This window comes from Euphorbia lathyris, chromosome 8 (assembly GCF_963576675.1).
Source record: "Euphorbia lathyris chromosome 8, ddEupLath1.1, whole genome shotgun sequence".
In the NCBI taxonomy this organism is placed as follows: Eukaryota; Viridiplantae; Streptophyta; class Magnoliopsida; order Malpighiales; family Euphorbiaceae; genus Euphorbia; species Euphorbia lathyris.
This window is the reverse complement of record NC_088917.1, coordinates 75,435,232-75,457,366: the sequence shown is the minus strand read 5'-3', so window position 1 is coordinate 75,457,366 and position 22,135 is coordinate 75,435,232. Positions and strand designations below refer to the sequence as shown.

The window sequence follows — 22,135 nt, the reverse complement described above, 5'->3', positions numbered from 1 at the left end:
TGTTTTAGGTTCAATTCCTCCCAACCTCAATTTATTTTAAAAAATGTTTATTTATTTAAATTTTATTTTTCAATAATTATAAAACTGTGTTACCATTATTAATTAATTAATTTATTTTTATAACACTTTTGAACTCATTTTTATTATGTCTTTTCCATTAAAAAAATTAATTTCTTATTTTTGAGACTCAAAGAACTTAATTTCTAAATTAAATTTTAAAATTTTAAAATTTTAAAACTAAAAATAAAAAATGTAAACAAGTTATAATTTTTTTAGAAATTAGTATTGAACTAATAAAAAAATTAAATATATCTCATTACGTGTTAGGCTTGTCCAAAATTCAAAATTTCAATATTTTGGACCTATTAGATACTCCCTAAATCCAAATTTCTAATTTTTTTAGGTCTGTTAGACATTTTTAAATCCAAATTCCTGATTTTTTTTGTTTGTTAGGGCTTTCTAAATCCAAATTTCTATTTTTTTGGCCTCTATGAATCCAAATTTCTAATTTTTTTGGCCTCTTAGACCTCCTTAAATCCAAATTATTATTTTTTTTTTTTGCCTGAAAGGCAATCTGAAATTATTTTTTTTAATTTGTTTACATGTTCAGCCCTTCCTAAATCCAATTTTTTTTACATGTTAGAACTATAAACGAAATCTAGCTTAATTTTGAGAAATTGTACATTAATACTTAAAATTAGTTCTGGACCATTCAAATTATAACACGCATATATACAAAAAAAAATTAAGCAAGTTCAATTTAGCAAAAAAAAAAAAAGATTTTTCCCGAACGCACGTGTAAAATCGGCCCCCCAACCAAGTAATCATGTATTCGCCACTGTCACTGACTCATAGGCATCCAAGTCGGTCATTTTATGGTAGTTGAATCATTAAAAGGCAGCCCGATGCACTACGCGTCCCCGCTAAACGAGGATTCGAGGTTGAGATCCCACCACAAAGGTGTTCTGGAATAGCTGCTTCGAAGATGGACATGTCCAAAGCGTCCGACAGAAAATATAATTTAGGTAAAAAACTTAAGCTTTAAACATACCCTCTCCGCATCTACATCTTCGAAGATGGACCATTAAAATTATACTGTGATAACAGGTGCTAGTCACGCAAAACTTAGCGCCTCCTAAAAGCTGGCTCCTTCTGAGCATTGAAGAACACAACATGATACTTATTAATGAAAAAAGTTTCACCATTCAAAATGAATTCGATGATAAATTGTTCTTGATATATGTAAAGATTGAGGCATATCATACGTTTAATACAAACATTTTATAATTCCGAAAATGCTAACGTATTCCAATGTTCACAAAGTTGCCCATAAATAGTTCCTATATTCCCAACAAAGAAGATTAAAGCAACCAACAAAAGGAAAAAACAATTATGAAAAATGAAAATATGGTGATATAAACAAAAAATGAAAATATGATGATATAAACAATATCACCACAGAAAACATTGAATCACATTTAAGTAAAATTAAACTTTTTTTAGCAGAATTAACGGATGACACTAAAGCATAACCTAAATCATGAACTTGATCAGAAGTTTTACATGAAAGAAGAATAATTTTACTATATATTTTCATCATCCATATATTTTCGATACAAAAATACAACACGAATTGACAGCTATAAAAAAAAAAAAAAAGTAACCAGAGTGTACAGATCATCAGGAGAGCCCAAAAATTGATTTTCAGAAGGCGTACAACCATGGATGGTTAATGTCGCACCAATTCATAACATGCTTACACAAACATGGTCACAATAGGGATGAACATATCAACCACATCGCCTATAATACGACCAAGAATATGAGGTTCAACTGAGGCAGCCATGGATGGCAGAGTAGAAGAAGAGATTGTGAGGCAAAAGCAATGAAATTTGCGCGGGGGGGGGGGGTCATATACAAGAAAAAATGGAATCTGCTCTCTTAGATGGCTGTAATTTGTTTTCTGAGATGGCTGTAACATCTCAGCGATGCACTGGTTATGATAAAGTTAATAACCAGAAATAGCAGTTTTGATCACATGCACCTTAATGAGCATGTAGAATTTTCTCATTCACCGTTAGATCTAGACTTATTAGAATCCTAAAATCCTAAGGTGGAGATTCAAAGTATTCTGAGGCTTAGATTTAATAAGCCTATATCTAACGGTGAATGAGCAAATTCACTTGCTCATTAAGGTGCAGATGAAAATTCCTGCCAGAAATAGTTAGTTGCACACCGTTTTGTTTCTTTCTATATAATGCTTAATCACAGCCGTTGAATAGGCATCTAGATTAGCTTTTGTTTTGTGTGAAATTGTGCAACCAGCAAATGCTCTCCGTTTGATGGCTTGCACAGGGGATGATCTCTTTCCCTGTAAAAATACTAATCAAGCTTAGTTATCCGGGACATCTCAAACATTTTATAATTCTGAAAAATACTTCTTTTGTGCTAATATATTTCAATATTCACAAAGTTGACACAGAAGGTTCCTCAATTCGCCTCGTGTAAAACCAATAAATTTAAACCAACAAAAGGGAAAAAAGATTATGATGAATGAAGATAGGATGTCGTAAAGGAATTTATGCAGCCCATAGGAAAATTTGTAAAATGAACCTCAAAGGCATACTCAACATCTTATGAGTTGGCTGATTAAAAGCACTTTGAAGCAATTTCTAATGTAGTAGATACTTCTCCTCTTGAGTTTTAATGTGTAGATTTCTTGTTTATTTAGGAAAACTATATGAAGATTATATATGACAACTCTTATGGATTTAAAGGTAACTTTAGGCATCCGAAATCTTAAACATAAATTGGACTAAATACACAGGAAAAGTTACTAAATAGGACTAAATAAGTTCTTAAATAGATACATGGTCATGTGCATTTTTCACAAACAAGACCCAAGTCTCAAGTCAACTTAACAAAATTCCTCATTCATTTCAATCATATGCTCAAAACATCTTCGAATTTATCATCTTTCAACATATCAAAATGTGTTTCTTATATATTATAAAATTAATAAATATCAAACTCAAGCAGTTTGATAGTCTTTTCATTTTGTGGGAAATGAATAGGCAAATTCTCCACAAAAAGCTCAAAATCAAGACAACTTTATTCTCAAACTGAATACTATAGCACCATATGAAATTCTTAATGACACAACATTTCATAACCATAGACATATGATAGCCACTTATCTGCTGAAATCCTAATTAAATCACAGAACTAATCATGGATCTCAGTAACCAAGTAATGTATAATAAAATCCTTTAACAGAAATCCTTTGTTTGTAGGAAGCAAACTTATAGTATTCATTGTAATATTTTAAATTTAGAACATGAGCTTGTGGTAATGCCTTTTAACAGTTTTGGGTTTCTGAACTAAAACCCCTTTCAAAGAGGTTTAGGGTTTCAGAGATCTCATTAATTTCCTCAACATGCATAAAACTCAGCATACAATTCAGAACAAAATGGGCTTAATTTTTTAAAATCGGAACTCAGATGTTCAAAATCATACAAACTGTCGAGAAGCTAAAAGTCGTATAAATGGCAGGGCAAACTTAAAATTTTGTATTCACAATGAAAGGAAAAGATGATTCAATTAGTATATTAATTAGCAGCAAAAGAGCAGTGCGTAATTTGGATCTTCATAACATAAAACCTAAGAAAGCAAAAGTACAACGATATCTTACCCAGAATTAGATGCCGGAGGTTATTAATTTTGTATGGGATCATGACTATCAGCTGATGAGAGGCTGATTTACGAATCAAAACGTCATAGAATTGAGTATGTAACCCTAATCGCATCTCATCAGTTTCATCTTCACCGATGAACATCGTGCGGCGGAGAAGACATGCAACTACACTTTCGGTGTACCAGTTCTTGTAAGTGCCAGTAGTATTTATATGCTGGATTGTATCCCTCTTTTCGGGTAAATTACATCCATGGCCACTAAATTTTTACCTATTTTAACATTATGGCCACTTAATTTCAATTCTTAACGGTATAACCACTGAACTTTACACTTTTAACACCAAGCCACTCAATATCTCAAAACGACCGTTGACAGCCTTTAAATAAAAAATTCGAAGAGTTAATGATATTCTAAGGAATTTTAATTCTTGAAAATTTTTATTTTAAGGTCATTTATGTATTGTTTTGTTAAGAGAGAGTGAATTTTTAGAGAGAGCGCTTTCTAGAAAATGTGATTTTAGAAAATAAAAAATACGTTTTCATAGTAAATTTCGTTCTGAACAACTTTAATTCTTAAATATTTTCATTTTAAGATCATTAACTCTTATTTTAAAGAGTTAGTTAAAATTAAGTAGCCACCACTTTTAAAAAAAATATAAAGTTCAGTGATTATATTTAAGAATTGAAGTTTAATACCACAATATTAAAAATGGATAAAATTCAGTGGCATATTGATATAATTTACCTCACTCTTTTCTTTTTTTAAGAATTTGAAGACTTCACTTCTTTCGTAAAAAAAGAGAGAGTGACACATAATAACTTAATGGTCAAACTTATAAAATTTTGTTGTTTTTATTTCTCGTACTTTTTAAATTTTATTTATTAATATATGCTATTTTTAATATTAGATAGTTAAATATTAATTTTGAACTTGTAATAAAATTCTGAACATCCATCATCCAATGGTAAAAACACACCAAATAATGATACTTTGTCAAAAATAACGTACCATAGAAGACACCTAAACTTAAAAATGTTATATTAATTTTCTATATTTATTTAAAGTGAATACTTAATTTCAGAAAATCCATGCGGGGGATTAAATAGAGATTTTGAAAAGTTAAAATGTGTGCATTTAATCAAGTCAGAGAACTATTGAAATACTTTAAGAAAGTTTATAGGCTAATAGGTAGATAATCAACTGCTTTGTTTAAGCAAGTTTATATAGTAAATATAACTTTTTCAAAGTAAATGAGAGGATATATAATTTTTTAGATAAATATAAAGGACCGAAGATATATTAAACCTATAATGTAATATCTAATAATTAATTTTTTAATATATAATTTATTGAAATTATGAAACACCAAAGTAATTTATGACAAATAAATAAGCTTATATTTCCAAAAAAAAAAATTGTGATTTTTATATGGAGATAAAGTGAAAAAATACTCCTAATGTTTATAGTTATGAGTAATTTTACTATTAACATATAAAATGGTGCAATTTTGTTAAAAATTAAACTTAATTTATTATATAAAAAAATAAATAAATAAATAAAATGAAATTAATAATGTGATTTGAAGAAAAAAAATCAATGGTCAAAAGTCAAAAAAAAAAAAATAAAGATAAGAGATAAGGAATTAATTATGTATGGGTTGGTTTGAATGGGTTGATTTTTTTTTTTTTTTTTGTATGCTTGTAACCTTTATAAGAGGGTTTGTGATTGTAATTCTAATTGAATAAGTAGTGAAGGCAAGTGTTATTGTGTCCAACAGAATAATTTATTCCGAAATATCAAAAAATAGTCCTTCTAAATTTCAATTCTAGTCCCTTTAATTTCAACAAAGTGGTATCAGAGCCACGTTAAGAGAGTCAGTCTTCCGCCAAATAGACCCTATAAAAAATATCAGACGGTCTCAAACTTCCTTATCAATACTCTCAGCTCACCAAAACCAATTATTCAAGTTGGTGTATTCGAATGAAGGCGTTACTCGGATGTCAAGATGTCTGGGATATTGTTGAAAAAGGCTACGTAGTCCCAGGCAACGAGGCAGCGTTGACACAGGCAGAAAAAGATACTCTATAGAAAAATCGCAAAAGCGATCAAAAGGCGCTTACTCTCATCCATCAAGGTTTGGATGAATTAATGTTCGAGAAAGTAGCCGAAGCTACAACCGCCAAACAAGCGTGGGAAATCCTACGAGTTTCCCTTCAAGGGGAGGAGAAAGTTAAAAAGGTTCATTTGCAGATGCTGATAGGAGAATTTGAGACGATGAGGATGAAAGAGACCGAGGCCATTAGTGATTACTCATCCCGAATAAAATCTGTCGTAAATTAGATGCGACAGTATGGAGAAAAAATTGAAGAGTCCAGAATTGTTGAAAAAATTATGCGATCACTACTACCAAAAATTGATTACGTAGTGGTGGCTATGGAGGAGTCCAGAGACATTAGCGAAATATCCGTTGATGAAGTTGTAGGGTCACTACAAGCACGAGAGGAGCGGTTTGAGAAACGAAGAGAAGATTCCGCAGAACAAGTCTTAGCAACGAAGGCTGTGTTTAAAAATGGCGAAAATAGTCAGTCCGGCAGAGGACGCGGAAGAGGTCGAGGAGGAAATGGTAGAGGACGAGGACGTGGCAGAAGTCAAGGCAGAAATGAAAACGGCAACAACAACAATGACAGAAGCACTCAATTCACCAGAGGGAGAGGAAGAGGCCGAGGACGCGGTCAAGGAAGAGGAAACTGGAGGCCGAATGAAGGACGCGACAAGTCCAATATTCAGTGTTATAATTGCTCCAAGTATGGTCACTATACGGTAGAATGTTGGAGTCCGCCTAAGGAGGTAGAGGAGATTGCCAATAATATTCAAGATGAGGAAGTAACTGGCACTGTGTTACTTACCTACGAAGGTGAAGAAAATCGCGAAAATAATATATGGTATCTTGACAATGCGACAAGTAACCATATGTGTGGTGACAAGAAGATGTTCGTGGAGCTCTATGAATCCGTTCGCGGTAATGTTGTATTTGGAGATTCCTCCAAGGTTCCTATTACATGCAAAGGAACAATTCTTATTTGGCTAAAAAATGGCGCTCACCAGTTTATTGATAATGTTTATTATGTTCCTAGCATGAAAAGTAATATTTTAAGCTTGGGACAGTTACTGGAGAAAAATTATGAAGTTTGATGACTTGTGGAGAATTTCCGATTAACTTCCGTCTCTGTGGGGGCGTCGTTGGGTTCGACGGAGGGAAGCTCCGATGCCAAAGTCAGTAAGGAAGAACAAGAGAACAAACTGAATTGACAAAGGGTAAGTGAATGTCTACCTTGATAGCCTAAGACATAGGCTATATATAGTCATGAAGTTGTAACTTTCAGTAACTAGAAAGTCTCCATTAATGGCGGTTACGGGTTACCTTTAAGTTGGCGGTTAGCTAATTGATAGCTCATTAATGGTATTTATTACCGGATCGGCCCAGCCGTTCTAATGGCGGATTAAGTGTTTATGGAGATTCGCCTCACAGGTTCGCCCGCGGGTCTCTTTTGGTGAGTCCTTGGTGATCCGCCCGCCGGATCTCTTTGTTCAATACGCTGTGATATTCCCGTATCAGGTGACCAACACGTGGCGTTCTTAGGTGAATTTCTCTTTTGATCCTTGGGATAATATCACAATGTTATCAGAAGCCCCCCTAATTGATTAAATGTTTATGTAATAAAGGTTTAATCAATTAATTTATAGTGTTCATTATTAATTAAAGGAATGTTATTTCTTTAGTTAAATATGGATTTTATTTTATTTGACTACATTGTTTAGTTATAATATACTAACGATTGTTAGGTCGTAAATCCTTAGTTAAGTGATTAATTTAATGATAATAAAACCAACGTACTAATTACTATTTAGCATTCTAAACATTGAATAAGATAAAAGTAGAGGTTCATTAGCAATTCCATAATTACAATTAATGGCCCAAAAGTACAAGGCCCAGTCTACAAAATCCATTCCAACAAGCCCATGAAATCAAAATACAACAAATTCAAATACATGATACAGAAATACAACAAGCTACTAAAAATGTAGTAATACAAATACAATATACTACTTAGCCAACAAGTTCTGTTGTTTTTGTCTATAAATAGAGAGGCAAAACAGACAATAGGAAAAAAGCAGGGCTTCTCCATCCTCAACCACGTCCTTCCTTCGTGTCCTTCAGCTTCATAAGGTTTGAGCTTCTCCATTTTTGTTCTTTATAATCTTTGTTTTCTTTTTCTTCTTCACATTTTCTTGTTCTTAACCTGTCTTATCTCCTCCATCTTCATCCTTTTCTTCTTCTTAATATTTTCTTCAAGATCTGATTTTTAGTTTGAGTTCTGTTTTTGTTTTCTTCCTGCGCAATCTTTTGTTCTTCTTCATCTTTAATTCTTATTCTTCTTTTATTCCTCTTTTTCAATCCAGGTTCTGGTTTGGAGTTCTATCTTCCTCTCAAGGCCAGGTTCTGGTTTTTTTAGAAGAAGGCAGTGCGGTCCTGTTTCTCTATTCCTAAATATCCATCTTTCACCATTTCCTTCTTCTTAATCTGTTTTGAGTAGAATTTCTATTTCTCATACTTAAATTTTCCTCCTTTCTTTCTTCTTAAGCCGTCTTCAAACCAAGATCTAGTTTTCAAGAAGAGTTCCCTCAAAAACAGAGGGAAATCTTTCTTTTCTCTGTTCTTAAAATTCCCTCTTGCACCCATTTTGACCTTATCAAACTCCACTCTCCTGTCAAAATAAACCAATACCAGCAAATACAATCAAACAAAAAAGTAGCTTCTATTATTTCTGCAAATACAAAGGAAAAAAGAAGCTTGGCCATGCCAATGGCTACCTTTCACACAACAAAAACACAAGATCTGAGTTTTTAGTGAGATTAAGAAATCTCATTTTTCTCTTGAATAAACTGTAATAACTGTACCAACAATCAATGCAATCTTACCCATGAGGGAGTTTTCGCCGGAATAGACAGGCATTCCGCCGCCTCTGGTCTGCCACCGCCATTGTCTCACCGATCTTCTTAGATCTAAAAAAGGAAGAGAAAATTTGCAACTGTCAAGATCTGAAGTTAGATCGACGGATCTGAACAACAATGGAGCAGATCAAAGAAGGTAGAGAGATGGACTTACCCCAGATTCTTCCGGCGTTCGAAGAGAGGTCACCACCTCCATAAGAACCGCCGTGATTTCTGCAAAACAGAGATCGCTCCGGTCACTGTTGCTTCTCTGTCCGTCTTCCGCTCACGAAGGGATGAACTAAGATCTGAAAAAGAACCGAAGCAATCAATTAACGAATCCAAAAAATAAGACACTAAGCAAATGAAACACAAAAACAAGGAAAACGAGAAGAAGAAAGGAAGGAAAAGAAGAACATAGAAAAAGAAAGGAGAGACGGGGAAATCTACTACCTAGAGGTCGCTATCGGCCGTTGACATCCTCGGGGAGAAGAGATCCGCCATGGTTGAGGTTTTGATTCTGAGATGTTCGAGAAAGGTAAGAAGAACATGGAGAAAACGAAGAGGCGATCGCAGTTAAGAGTCGCCGTCGTCGGCCATCGATGAGGAGCTTCTAGGTTTTCAGTAGAGAGAGATGAGGAAAATGGAGGCTGTAAATGATTTAGGGTTGAGACTCAAATCCTAAAAGGTAAAGTTTTATACCCTATTTAAATCCAATTTTTAATCTGGCCCCTTTGATCAAAAGGATCAGCGGCTGACCTTAAGCCCATTTCGCCTATTGTCGTAGATGGACCAGGTTACCAGGTAAGTTATCTAACCTATCTATTTCATTTTTTATTCTATTTTTACACTTTATTAAACTTAGTATTAGCTTTATGTTTTAATAGGTTAGTTTTAAAACTATGAATTGATTACTTAAATTTCTAATGTGTCGCTTTTGCTGTTTTGTATATGTATATATATTTAATAATTAGTTATTGCATATTTTTTTTGTTAATTTTTATGTGAGCTAATTAAATAAGTGTAATTTTATATTTGAATATTAACTAATAAATTATGTTTGTTGTCAAATTTCATGTCTTAAGATTAGATTTTTAGTGTTAAAATTTCCCCGTTTGATTATCGGGACCAATTTGAATATCACATTTGTTGATAAATCGAGAATATAGATTCAATTGTCCAATTCGATTATACGTGGTTAAATTCATTTTGATGTATATTTAATATGCATTAATTAAAAAATTAAATTTCAATTTGCCACGTATCCTAAATATATGTGTGGTTTATTATTACTATGAGAAAATTAACATGTTAACATTATTATAATATTTATAATGTACTTCAATTAAAGTTCATTTTTTTTAGAGTGTATGTGATATATGCAAATCAAGTTGAACTTTAATGATGTTATCATATATATAAAATTTAAACCGAATTTAATTCAAAGCGTTCTCCCGGATCTTTCGAAAGATCAGAATTAAACTAAATCAATTCGAGATGTTATCTCGAATCAATAAGAATAATCAAATTAATTCGAATCGATGTGAAAACGTCATTCGAATCCATAACCGAGTTAATTCTAATCGATGTGAAAACGTCGTTGGAATTCAAAATACCCCTTATTAAGATATTTTATTCTATTTGTCGTATATGTGATATATGTAAAATAAAAATTGAATTTTAATTCAATAAAATACAATTACGTGTATGCTATATGCGTAATTTAAAACAAAAATAAATCAATTCGAAATGTTATTTCGAATCAATAAAAGGCAACCAAGTTAATTCGGATTGATGTGAAAACGTCATTCGAATTCGTAACCCAATTAATTCTAATCGATGTGAAAACGTTGTTAGAATTCAATGCTAAAATAACCCCAAACCACGCGTGGATACCCGGTTTATATCGACAATTCAAAATAAATCAAACAAATTTAACACAAAAACCACATCTTAGTACCAATATTTGGACGGGGTAGGGTGATTAATCAAGTTTTTCTTCCCTACACGTAACCGACAAACGAACCTAAAATCTCTATTTCGCAGACCTCCTTATCCGTTAAAATTCAACCATTTCTGGTGTCCAATCACGCCTTAATTCTGATTGGTGGCGACTCTAAAAAATAGTTTTAATTAGGAACAACTATTAACCGATTTAGCTTCCGGCGTTCGTGTTTGAAAATCCGGTAGCGACACTTTTCATAAACCGTCGAAGCGAAAGTCTGAGTCTTTCCTCACCTTTGCAAAGTTTGGAGTGTATTCGCCATTTAGTGGTAAAATGTCCAACGTCCATTGTTGGGACGAAAAATTCTTCTACGTAAAGATAAACGAGGGCGAATCTCTAGGCTTCCCAACATACTGGAATCCTAAACCTTTGCACATGGCGGGAGATATGCGTATATTGACGAATAGTGATGAGGTAGTGGCGGAGCTCATGAAGAGTGTCAAGGTGGATGCTTGGACATACGCTGACGCCTTAGACTTCATGATGAATGATATTCCCCTGATTCGCCGAGAAGGGGACAAGTTTATTTACTCAAAGATTGCCCAGTTTGATCAAGGTAACTTTGTGTTTTCTTTGAACCTTGATCACTTTATTGTTCTCTTTGGCAGGGGTTTATCTAAGGCCAATCACGCTCTTGCAGAGAAGCGTAGGAAGTTGAAGGAAGATGAGGCTCGCAAGAAAGAGCAGGCGGTAGATCCCCAAAAAGGTGCAGGGAAACGCCTGGCGGATACAACGGTCGATCCGCCTCTGAAAAGGAGGAAGCCTGCAGCTTCTGGCGGTCAAAAGTTTATGGCGGATGCCATGAAATCCGCCGCGTCTTCGGTGGAGGGGGAACAGGCAAGTTGTTCTTGCTTTAATCTTTTTACCATACTTTGGATCTAAGTTTTGATCATCTCATCTTCATGCAGACGGCGAAGCCGGACCTAGGCGGTTACTGGTTCGCCAAGTATGGTACCAGGGGATCCTTAAGAAATGAATCTGTTATTAATGACCTGGACGAGGCTCTAGGTCAGTTGGGCGAGGTACAGAAGAACCAAAATCAGATCCCAGGATCAGCCCATGTTCAAATGGGAAAGATTGAGCTTCTAACGGTTAGTTCCTTCTGGCCTTTGGCTATAAGTGATCCCTTTTTTATAGCTTTTGAATGAACCATTTCGTCTTAACAGATATATACTCGCTTACGCGCCATGGAAGCGGAGCTCCTTCAAGGTGTAGCGGACAAGGCTACTATAGAAAAGTTGGAGAAAGAAGTTGTTGATGCCAACGCGAAAGCTGCGTCCGCCGTTGTCCTCAAGGATGCCGAGATCCAAAAGCTAAAGGAGAAGATTGAAGCAGATGCTAAGGAGCATGAGGATGCTTTAGGAGATGCAGAGTATATGGCTGGGGAGCAAGCTTTCTATTATGGCGAGCTGATCATGGCGTATTTCCAGCTGGCGTATCCCGAGATCGATTTTACAGATCCGCAGTTCGCCGTTTCGGACCTAGATGATGTTTTTAAATATAACAAAATCTCGGAGATCAAGGACTACCTCTGTGATTACGTTCGAAAATGGATGAAGGGACCCGTCGAAGAAAGCAAGCCTTCCGTCAATTGTTTTTTTGAGTGGGCCAGCACTCACTATCTTTAGGGAGAATTTGCCTTGGTGCCCTGATGAAACGGTGATTGGTTCTGAATTTCATAGGAGGAAAAAGACATTTAGTTATTCCCTCCGCTACACAAAAGGCACCTGTGCTATGCACCCCAATTATTAGGATAACCAAGTCGAGCCATAACCTGCTCTTTCCGAATAACCACAAATAATAGCCCTCTCCCTTCACTTAACTCTAAAATACCTTGAGTTCTGTCTTATGCCTCGAATTGCCAATTGTTTAAAATAAAAATCATGTGCTTAAGTTATGCGAATATAAGCAATTGAGCAAATATCGCTTAAGGAAAAGATTGAATAAACTAGGGAATATAATGTGGGGAGGAAGGAACCTTTATTAATAGTCAGAAGAGTACTGGGTTATGAGGGAACAGTTTGTGTAGATAAAGTATGTGTAAACAGCAATCATTATAGGATGCCAATGTTAAATAAAGTGCAAAAGACAGAATTCATACACTGAAATAGCTTTTCACTGTCAAACCAGAGCCCAAGCCTAACATTACAACCTTTATAAAGTCCTTTGGACTATGTCAGGAGGAACTTTGACCCATAGACTCGGGACCAATAGGCAAACTCGCACCCTAAGGGTGTGGTGTCTGAGCTGAGGAGTGAAATCGCATTTGTTTTCCTATGGCAAAAAGATGCCATGCGAGAGTGAGTGAATTATTCCATTCCTTAGTGAGGCATGTCTGGCTGTTGGTAACTCTTTGTGAAAGAGGAAGTCTAAATTTTAAGATTTGAGGAATTTCTTGAGCAAAAAGGACACAACTTTTAAAACAAGCTTTTACTCTTCGATGAAACCTTAGCATGCATCTGTTCATCTCCTAATAGTGCCAAGCGTTCTATGTTTCTTTACTCGTCGTTCTCATTCATTAAACTAATTTCATTCCTAACCCTTTTTCTGACCTCTTCTTACAATTTGTTGCTTGAGGACAAGCAAAGGTTCAATTTGGGGGTATTTGTTAGGCATGAAATTGACTAAGTTAAACAGATAATTTATAAGGGAATTCGGGTATTTTTTATATCATTTTGTAAGGAATAAGGGCTAATTAATGTCCTTGTGCAGATAAGCAAAGAAAAATGCTAAACTCGCTGGAAACAGCTTGTTTCGCTAATGCCAATGAGGAGTGGAGCCTTACTTGTGTCCAGCGGTTAAACGCCGGATTATCCATTGACGGACAGCGACAGATCGTTGGTGGCAGTGAAAGGAAAGCGGCAGGAAAAGCAGGTGAAAGTGTGTGGCGATGGGATTGCCCAAAGAAGCATGATGATTTGAAGTCTCACCCCCTTGAGTGTTCAAGGGTTAATCTAAAAGTTAATCATTTTCTAGTTTATTTTAATTGTAGTAAGTAGTTGACTTTGTTTGTAAAAGGGTACGAAAGTTGTACCAATTTTGGATAGTCTCGGTCTTTTCCCTTTAAATAGGAAAAGCAGAGAAGGTTTTAGGATCGGATATTTTTCTTAGTTTTAGTTTTTTTCTTAACAAGTAGAATAGAAGGAGAAGAGAGCTCTCATGGAGTCTCAAGCTGTAACAAGAATCTTCTTCTGCTCACTGCTCGATATGAGTGAGTAGACATTTTGAACGGGCACGGCATGGCCGGCCCGGTGATGTAAGTTTTACAACGTTTTTATGAATATTTAGTATTTTGCCAATGTTGTGATCAATAAGGATTTAACTTTCTTGCGTAAGCATGTATGTATGTGTTAGATGAATGTTAGGACACTGCTTTCATCTCCACCGATATCTCTATTGATCTCCCAACTTCGAAGCTGACAAGTTAGAAGGTTGTGTCGAGGGTTTTCTCATCTAGAAATGCAGTTTTGTTCTTAATGCTAGAAAGAACGTATCTTTAGGACGCTAAAGATGTTAGTAAATCTTAGGAGTTTGAGAACACACGACAGTTGACTCAAACTCACTTAAAAACTGATACTTTGGCTTCGTTGGCATTATCTCTTATTCATCGAATGTTGTAAGATGTAGCACACCGTGTTCGGTCATGTAAAGCCTGTTCTCTTCCCTTAATCTTTGAAAAGTAATCTTATTTCCTTGATTGAGTATTCTGCCTGAGTCATTAAACAACCAATATCAAACAAACAACCATAAAGGAAGGCACTTTTATAACACACACTGTTTAGCAACGATTTCCCATATTTATTTGTATCACAATCCCTGTGGAGACGATACTCACTTATCACTTTATTACTTGTATCTAGTGCACTTGCTAGAGTCTGTTTACAAGACAACACTTTCCTCCTACCAAAAGACAGAGGAAGTATGTGGTGGTGGCTGTGGATCATTTTACTAAATGGGTAGAGGCCGAAGCTGTCTCCTCTATAAATGCCGAACGAATGGTGGAGTTCATCAAGGATAATATCGTTGGAAGGTACGGGGTTCCCCACACGATTATCACTGACAATGGAACGCAATTCAATTGTGGAGAGTTCAAAGCTTTCTGTGAAGGGTTGGGCATTCAAAACAGGTTCGCCTCTGTTTACTATCCTCAATCTAATGGGATGACCAAGGTTACAAATCGGACAATTGTTAAAGGCATAAAGAAAAGGTTGGGGGAGCATAACAAAAAGTGGGCTGATCAGTTAATGAGCGTCATATGGGCGTATCGAACCACTCCACGAACGGCCAAGGGCGAAACACCATTCGCCCTTTCTCATGGCGTGAAAGCTATAATCCCTGTTGAGATACAGGTCCCTGGTGACAGAGTTACATTCTATTACGAGGATGAAAATAACCAAAGGTTGAAAGAAAGTCTCGATCAAGTGGAGGAGAAAAGGAAAAAGGTGTATGTACGCATGGCAGCCTACAAGCAGCGGATCGCAGCTTATCATGATAAAAATGCAAAGCTTGTAAATCTGAATGTGGGAGATCTCGTGCTCCGAAAAGCGGATAAAATCCAATTTATGGAAGGAAGGGGGAAGCTGGGGATCACCTGGACATGCCCATACAGGATAATCACAAAGATTGGATCCGCCACATTTAAAATTCAAGACATGGAGGGGAACACACTGCCACGTACGTGGAACATCCAGAACCTCCACAAATATTTCGCCAGAAAATAGAATGTAATCAAGGTCTTGAGTACTCTTTTTCCTTTAGTAAGTTTTTATCCCATGAGGTTTTTCTTATTAAAGGTTTTAATGAGGCTCACATGTAAGACCCGCTTGTTGTAATAAGGCGCATCGCCATTCAATAAAAAGCAACTTTTGTCCTATCAATTCTTTTTTAAGTATTTTCTTGTAGCAATATGAATATTCCAGACTAAAAAAGAAGGGGGCAACCACCGCATTCCCACAAGTAGAGTAATGCTATCACAACATGGCTACTTTCTCTACTTTCTCCTCAAAGATAGGAGAACAATATCATGGGCGGATCAATCCATAATTGATCCCCATCAGAGATAGAGTTAAAACATTTCTCAAACGTGAGATCTTTACACTCTAATACACTCTTTCAAAGAAGAGTCCAAAGTCCTAGTGGCGGATCGATTCACCTCAAAGACAGGAAGCTAATCGATCGCCTAAGGCAGCTTAACTTCCTCTAAAGGAATAAAAGCTCCAAGCTTTCACAAAGGCTCACACTCTGAGGTATGGCTGGCCACCTACTTCGAATCAATCCTAAAACCTATGGATTTACTTGCTGAAAGATACAAAGCGTAAAGTAAAGATAAATGGTTATAACAAGGATTAAAATAAAATTGTACTTAGTTTTACAAAGAACTAAACATCTATAGGAGCATCCTCCTCAACATTTTTCACACCAGATGTGCCCTCTAGTGAGGCTTCCTTCTCTACAGAAATGGTTCCTTCCCGAGGAACAGTACAATCGGTTATCAGCTCACTCGCCTTTTGGGATACTCCATCGAGAACCTCTGGTTCGAGATCAACAAGGGGCTTGCTCTCTTCGGCAGACACTACAACAAATGAGCACTTGTGCCACGAATCATGCCACGAGAATGTAAAATTCGTGGCATATTTTTAGTTAGCCACGGGAAAAATGGATTCCACCATAAACTTTTGATCACTTGATGTATTTATGCCACGGTTAAGTTTATTCCGTGGCAAACATATACTTGTGCAACGAATCTTGCCACGGTATTTTTTTTTGTGTGGCTGAACTTGTTTATGCCACGGAAAAAGTTTAAGCATGGCATAAACTTACTAATGCCACGGGTAATTTATTTGGTGGCAAACAATAATTTATTATGTAGCAAAATTTTCACTTACTATTCTCACTATTTTATTTAACAATAATATTAATAATACATTTAATTCTCACTATTAACTTTAAATAATTACCCTAAAAAATTTGGAGTACCGCCAAGTTGTCCTTCCCCCAATTGTTAAGTTACCGCCCTCTTCACCAAATAATCCCTCCAAAAAGTTTTCCCAATTTTCATTCCCAATTTGAAAATCAAATTTCAAAAGCTTAGACAAAACCCTTATTCCAAAAAGCTCAAGCCAATTTCACAAAAATTAGACACATGTAATGTTTATGCTTATGAATGTATGCTTTTAATGATGCCTAATGGTGATATGTCTTGCGACTCTAATTTCAGTGAGAATTTTCGCAAATTTGAACTAAAATAACCTAAATGCCTTAATTGAACTAAAATAATCTGATATGAATTATAAATGGGATAAGGTACCAAAATAGGCCTAAGGTTTTTGGGGAAGTACCAATTTAGACTTAACGTTCAAAATAGTACCAATATAGGCTTAACGTTTACAATATAATATCAATTTAGGCTTAACGTTTACAATATAGCATCAATTTAGGCCCCACGTACAAAATAGCATCAATATAGGCTTAACGTTTATAAAATAATAATATGATTAATTTAATTATGACGTTTAGCTTAAATTGTATATAATTTGTAAAACGTTAAACTTAAATTCATATTATTTTGTAAACGTTAAGGCTATATTAGTGCAATTTTGTACGTTAAGCCTAAATTGATGCTATATTGTAAACGTTAAGCCTAAATTGATATTATGTCGTAAACGTTAAGCCTATATTGGTGCTATTTTGAACGTAAACCTTAGACCTATTTTGGTACGTTATCCCATTATAAATTAACTAACTAAATTATTTATCAATTATTAAAGGAAATGGGTTAAATTGAAGCTTAGATAAGTAGAAGGGTGGCAATTGTGATAGGAAAAGGTCATAATTGAATTTAACTTTAAAAGGTTGGGTCAGTGTGCATAGGATTGAATAATTAGGGGGTTCAATTCGGAATAATAAAGAAACAGTGAGATAAGCTCTCACGTTACGGATTAGGGTTGAATTCTAACCCCATTCACACCGCCTCCTTTCTCTTCTCTCTCAAATTTCTGCCGTTAACAAGAAGAAGAGCAGCAGTCATCCGACCGGCCGCCGTTCTTCACCGCGCCTGCGTCGACGTCCCTCCGCCAAGTCCGCTTCGTCATTCCCCGCTCGCCCCTTCACCATTCACCTCGGTCCACCGCGGCGGCAGCTCCGCCGACGACAGGGGTAGCCGGAGATGAGCGGATCCGCGTCTCGGCGTCTTCGTAACTCTCAGGTACCAGTTCCGTGATGTTTTGTGTAGAAACTTTACTCGTTTTTTTTTTGGTTGTTTGCTACGCCCTAACGTCGTACTAAGACATTAAGGAAGCTAACTACAAGAAAGACAAGAACTGTATTAAACAAACTAACTGCTGGAGGATAACTGCAATAAACAACATAAGATGCTTAATATTCTAACAATTAGCTCATTCCTTTAGGAATTCATAAAGAAAAGGAAGATCCCGTGCAATCAATAGGGTGAGCCGCTTTGAAAAAGGATTTGAAAAGCTCTAGTCCCATGTTATCCTATAGAATAGGAAGCTGCTAACTGCATTAAGGCTAAGCAGATTAAGACACTTTTCGAAAGAACAACTCTTTAGAAATGGTCTTCCACGACCAACGCCCCCGATTCAAATAGGTAGCTTCAAGTTTTTTCAACATAAACATAGGAAGGGCTGAATGCCCGTTCTTCGGGGCTTTTTCTTTATTTTCCATATGCTGTTGCTCAAACCATTAGGTATGTCAAAGCCATTCTATTCGGGTTGTTATCGCTTTCGCGGTGAAGAACGGCAAATGGGTGATTTGGTGCATCTTTCGTCTCTTCCTTTTATTCTTTTTACTGGATGATTTGTGGAATATTCAAACAGGTTTTCCTCCGAAGAACCTTTGCTGCAGTGGCATGTTTGGTTTTATGGATATGGAAGATGTTATTTGCCTTTGCAGTATGATTAAGGTAGTTTCTGTGCATTACTATTGAGATTCCTATTACAATGACTTTGCTTCTTAATTTCTATGGAACACAAGTTCCTAAAGGATTCATATGTGCTTGGTCCTTTTTTTAGTTTCACCTTTTATTTCTCTAACTAATGTCTATTGTGGATCTGGTATAATGTCAAGTAACCATTTAATCCAAAAGCCAAAGAAAAGGGAAAAAAAGAACATACATTTACATAAAAAGATAATTGATATTAAGAAATAAGATGCAATGGATCTAAATCATTATAGAACTTTTCTATTTCTGGTTGTTTTATATGTTATTGGGCTTATGCCTTGACAGTATTGTAATCAATTGTTTCTTAATGGTATTAGCATTAACAATTCCTATTGATTAGAGTAGAAATTTCTTGGTGTTCATTTGCTGGAGATGTTATAGTTATTTGGTTGATCTCCATATTCTTCTTATCAATCATCTGGTTTTCCCTTGCTGGCTTATTGTCCTACATATTATTTTTCTGTATCATATTCATCTATTAACATTTTTAGCTAAATATTATAAGAGTTTCCCCTTGGAGTTAACAATTTTATCTTGGTTAATTTGTGCAATATGGTGTACTACTGAGGTAAGAAGGAATATGTTGTTTCTGTTAAAATCAATAATATCATATGCCATTAATGATTGAATAACAGAGAACTGCAAATATGTGTATAAACCAAGGAATAGTGCCTTGAGTCTTCGGACTCATGGGCTCTTTTACTGAAAATATTTTTAAAATTTGCCTCCTCTGTCATTTGTTACCTTAGTCAATATTTTAAAAGACTCAATTCGTGAAAACAGTGTGGTTGTGACTTTTCTTATTGTTGTGTTGCTGTCATAGTTCATGTTGACTAGGATCAAGGTGGGAATAAATTGAAAATGAGTGTCATATCTTGCTTATTGTTGAGATGAAAGATTAATCACTATAATTTACAAAAAAAATGCTAAACTTCGAAGATAACAATATACTCTGGTTTTTGTTTTTTGAACAGAATAGTGTACTCTTGTTTAATTCATGAAATAACAGTATACTCGTTTTTTTTAACAAAACAATATAGTCTTGTTCAATCCATGAATGTGACATTGTTGTTATGACTTTGCTAATTATTGTGTTGCTGTCATAGTGCATGTTGATCCCTTTGAGACAAATTACCTGGAACACTTGCACCAATCCTCGGTTCTTACCAGTTTTGTAAACGAAACTGGGTTGAGGTTTGGTTTCAAGTTCGTCGTTGTAACTTAAATCATAACCTTTTAGACAATTTAAATCATGTTTCTCAATGGTCTTTTCTTATGTTTATATTTGAACTTTTTTGCACTTTCATTTTGTTTTCTAGGTTCTTGGAGCTGCATTGTTTTATGCAAAAGTGGGGGACTCTTCTATGGTGTACAGATGAGACTATAATATGAGCCCAGATAGACATCTTGGATCAGCTCAAATTGATCGACTGCAACTAGACCTTCTCATAACAGAGTATGTAGAATTTTTTATACAAAACTGTCTTATGAAAGCCCCTTCACTATGATCTTACATGTGTAATCTGTCATTTATAGATTTTCAAGTTTGGATGTTAAGACAAGTACAAGTCTGATTCAACCATTAAATATGACTATTGAAATTTCAATTATTTAATTGTTGTTGTTGTAACTTTTGTTACCTTAATAAAGTGATTGGATACATAGTGGAGTTCAATTACCATGGTTGTTTCTTTAAACATGTAAAATTTCAATTATGCATTTTAAATTTGTCATTTAAACTCGCCCATTATTGCTTTATTTGTTGCTCCATGATAATTTACTAGTTTTAAAATCAATTATGCTTTATTAAATTTGGTTTGGACTTTTACAGGATGACTTTGATCTTAGGCCCACTAGGCTCTTGCAAATCAACATTACTTTTAGCTCTTGCACGGAAACTTGAGAAGGAATTAAAGGTTAGTACTTCTCAATGCAATCTAATCATGTCAAATAGCACATACAGCATACAACCTTCCTATCTCTAGATAAAAAGTTGTTTGCATATATGTTGTTATATACTAAGTTGACCAATGGAATGTAAAGCCTTATCATTCATCAATTTGTGTTATTGGTATGTAATGGCTTTATTACTATAGCTAGCAAGCACTAAACATAAATAAATAGGCTAAATATCTCATATTAGCTAATTATAAAGACATTTAACCATTTATCTGATGCAATTATCCTTCTATATGTAATTTTTAGAACAAATTTATGCTTACGTTTATCCATACACAAACAAAAATATCACAATAAAATAATTGGTTGCTCTCGAGACATTCCATCGAGCAAATTGAATAGATATAACATTGGTAACCCAGTTCTGCTGATTCCAGTTCTACTGGTAGTTCTGTTTCCATTCTAACTGGATACAGAATTAGAACCAGTGATGTTTACAGAAATGGAAACCAGTTTTGTAATGGAACTAGTAACCCAATTCTGTTTACAGAACTAGTAATCCAATTCTGTTTATAGAACTAGTTCCAGATGTCGGAATACATAGTTTGATTTATACATTTTTTTGTGCATGTAATGTTGCAGGAATTTGACTCCACATGTGGTCCAGCATGGCTTTGCATAGTGGAAACAAGCTTTGGTTTTTATGTTACTCATTAAATAGGAGGCTTCTTGTATTTCTCAATTGACAAGGTTTACATCTTACTCTTTAGGACTGCTTTTGAGCCTTTGGATCAAAGTTTATCCTTGCATTTCTATGTTATCGTTGTCGTTCATGTTCATGCTGTTTTTTACTTTAAAATTACAGAGTGCACGTAGGATTTTGTTAGTTGAGGAAACAAACTCTGTAGTTGAGGTAGCTGACTTGTAGGATTTTACATGAGTCGTTTTTGTTGAGGTTGCTAACCTTTTAATTTATTTGGAATTAAAATATACTCTAATCTAGTGTGGTTAAATTTAACTAGTCAGTCTGTAAGTGATTTGGTGGCATCTGCAGTTATTGAATTGCGTTGGTAATATTAATATATATAAATATTGTCTTAACTTTGATTGTTGATTTTGTAACAGTTGGTGAATTAAACCATTTGGTTTCTTCAACTACGAGTGGGGTAACTCCAATCTTTGGAAGCTTGCTGCGAATCTCATTTTTTCTTATGATTTCTTCTATTATTATTTATATGGTACTGATGGGGAAAAATTTATATTGGATACTTTTGATAGATTTCTTTTCCTGTTGGGATTTTTATTGGATGGATGATAGCTAGAAAGATTCATGTTTAATTAATAAATATTATTTTTGAGAAGATTGGTTGAAATTTGAACCTTTGTTCACTTTCATATTGATTTTAATGAGCTTCATCCATTCAAAAGATCATATAATAATAAAAATAAATTATCACTGATTATGTTTGCCACGATGATGCTCGTGGCTAGAAAATCTTTACAGCCACAATGAATCTATTTTTGCCACAGTTATGGTTGTGGCTAAACAAAATTTCTAGCTAGAGGTTCTATTTTGCCATGGTTA

General features: G+C 35.0%; 1 protein-coding gene and 2 long non-coding RNA genes across 6 annotated transcripts; 1 reads left to right on the top strand and 2 right to left on the bottom strand.

The window, feature by feature from the left end:
* Positions 1 to 1,557: 1,557 nt before the first annotated feature.
* Positions 1,558 to 3,864, bottom strand: LOC136204257 (uncharacterized). Its single transcript, XR_010675103.1, has 2 exons — positions 3,692 to 3,864; positions 1,558 to 2,371 (listed from the first exon to the last, which is right to left on the bottom strand). It is a non-coding gene; the product is annotated as an uncharacterized lncRNA (long non-coding RNA).
* A 3,755-nt stretch (positions 3,865 to 7,619) lies between these two features.
* LOC136202366 (uncharacterized) lies at positions 7,620 to 9,279 on the bottom strand. Of its 2 annotated transcripts, XR_010674418.1 has the most exons (4): positions 9,140 to 9,279; positions 8,862 to 8,994; positions 8,675 to 8,758; positions 7,620 to 8,460 (listed from the first exon to the last, which is right to left on the bottom strand). It is a non-coding gene; the product is annotated as an uncharacterized lncRNA (long non-coding RNA). The 2 variants fall into 2 exon arrangements; XR_010674417.1 differs by having other exon boundaries at positions 7,620 to 8,994.
* Positions 9,280 to 9,588: 309 nt separating this feature from the next.
* Positions 9,589 to 21,911, top strand: LOC136202365 (uncharacterized). 3 transcript variants are annotated; one of them, XM_065992935.1, is made up of 9 exons: positions 9,589 to 11,528; positions 11,600 to 11,782; positions 11,858 to 12,350; positions 13,404 to 17,895; positions 18,527 to 18,612; positions 19,971 to 20,107; positions 20,483 to 20,567; positions 21,193 to 21,300; positions 21,676 to 21,911. In XM_065992935.1, the coding sequence occupies exons 1-3, from the start codon at positions 10,965 to 10,967 to the stop codon at positions 12,317 to 12,319; spliced, it is 1,209 nt and encodes a 402-aa protein (XP_065849007.1). In that variant the 5' UTR covers positions 9,589 to 10,964; the 3' UTR covers positions 12,320 to 12,350; positions 13,404 to 17,895; positions 18,527 to 18,612; positions 19,971 to 20,107; positions 20,483 to 20,567; positions 21,193 to 21,300; positions 21,676 to 21,911. The 3 variants fall into 3 exon arrangements, with proteins under 3 accessions (XP_065849007.1, XP_065849009.1, XP_065849008.1); XM_065992937.1 differs by having other exon boundaries at positions 11,858 to 17,895; XM_065992936.1 differs by lacking the exon at positions 18,527 to 18,612 and having other exon boundaries at positions 11,858 to 17,895.
* Positions 21,912 to 22,135: the final 224 nt, after the last annotated feature.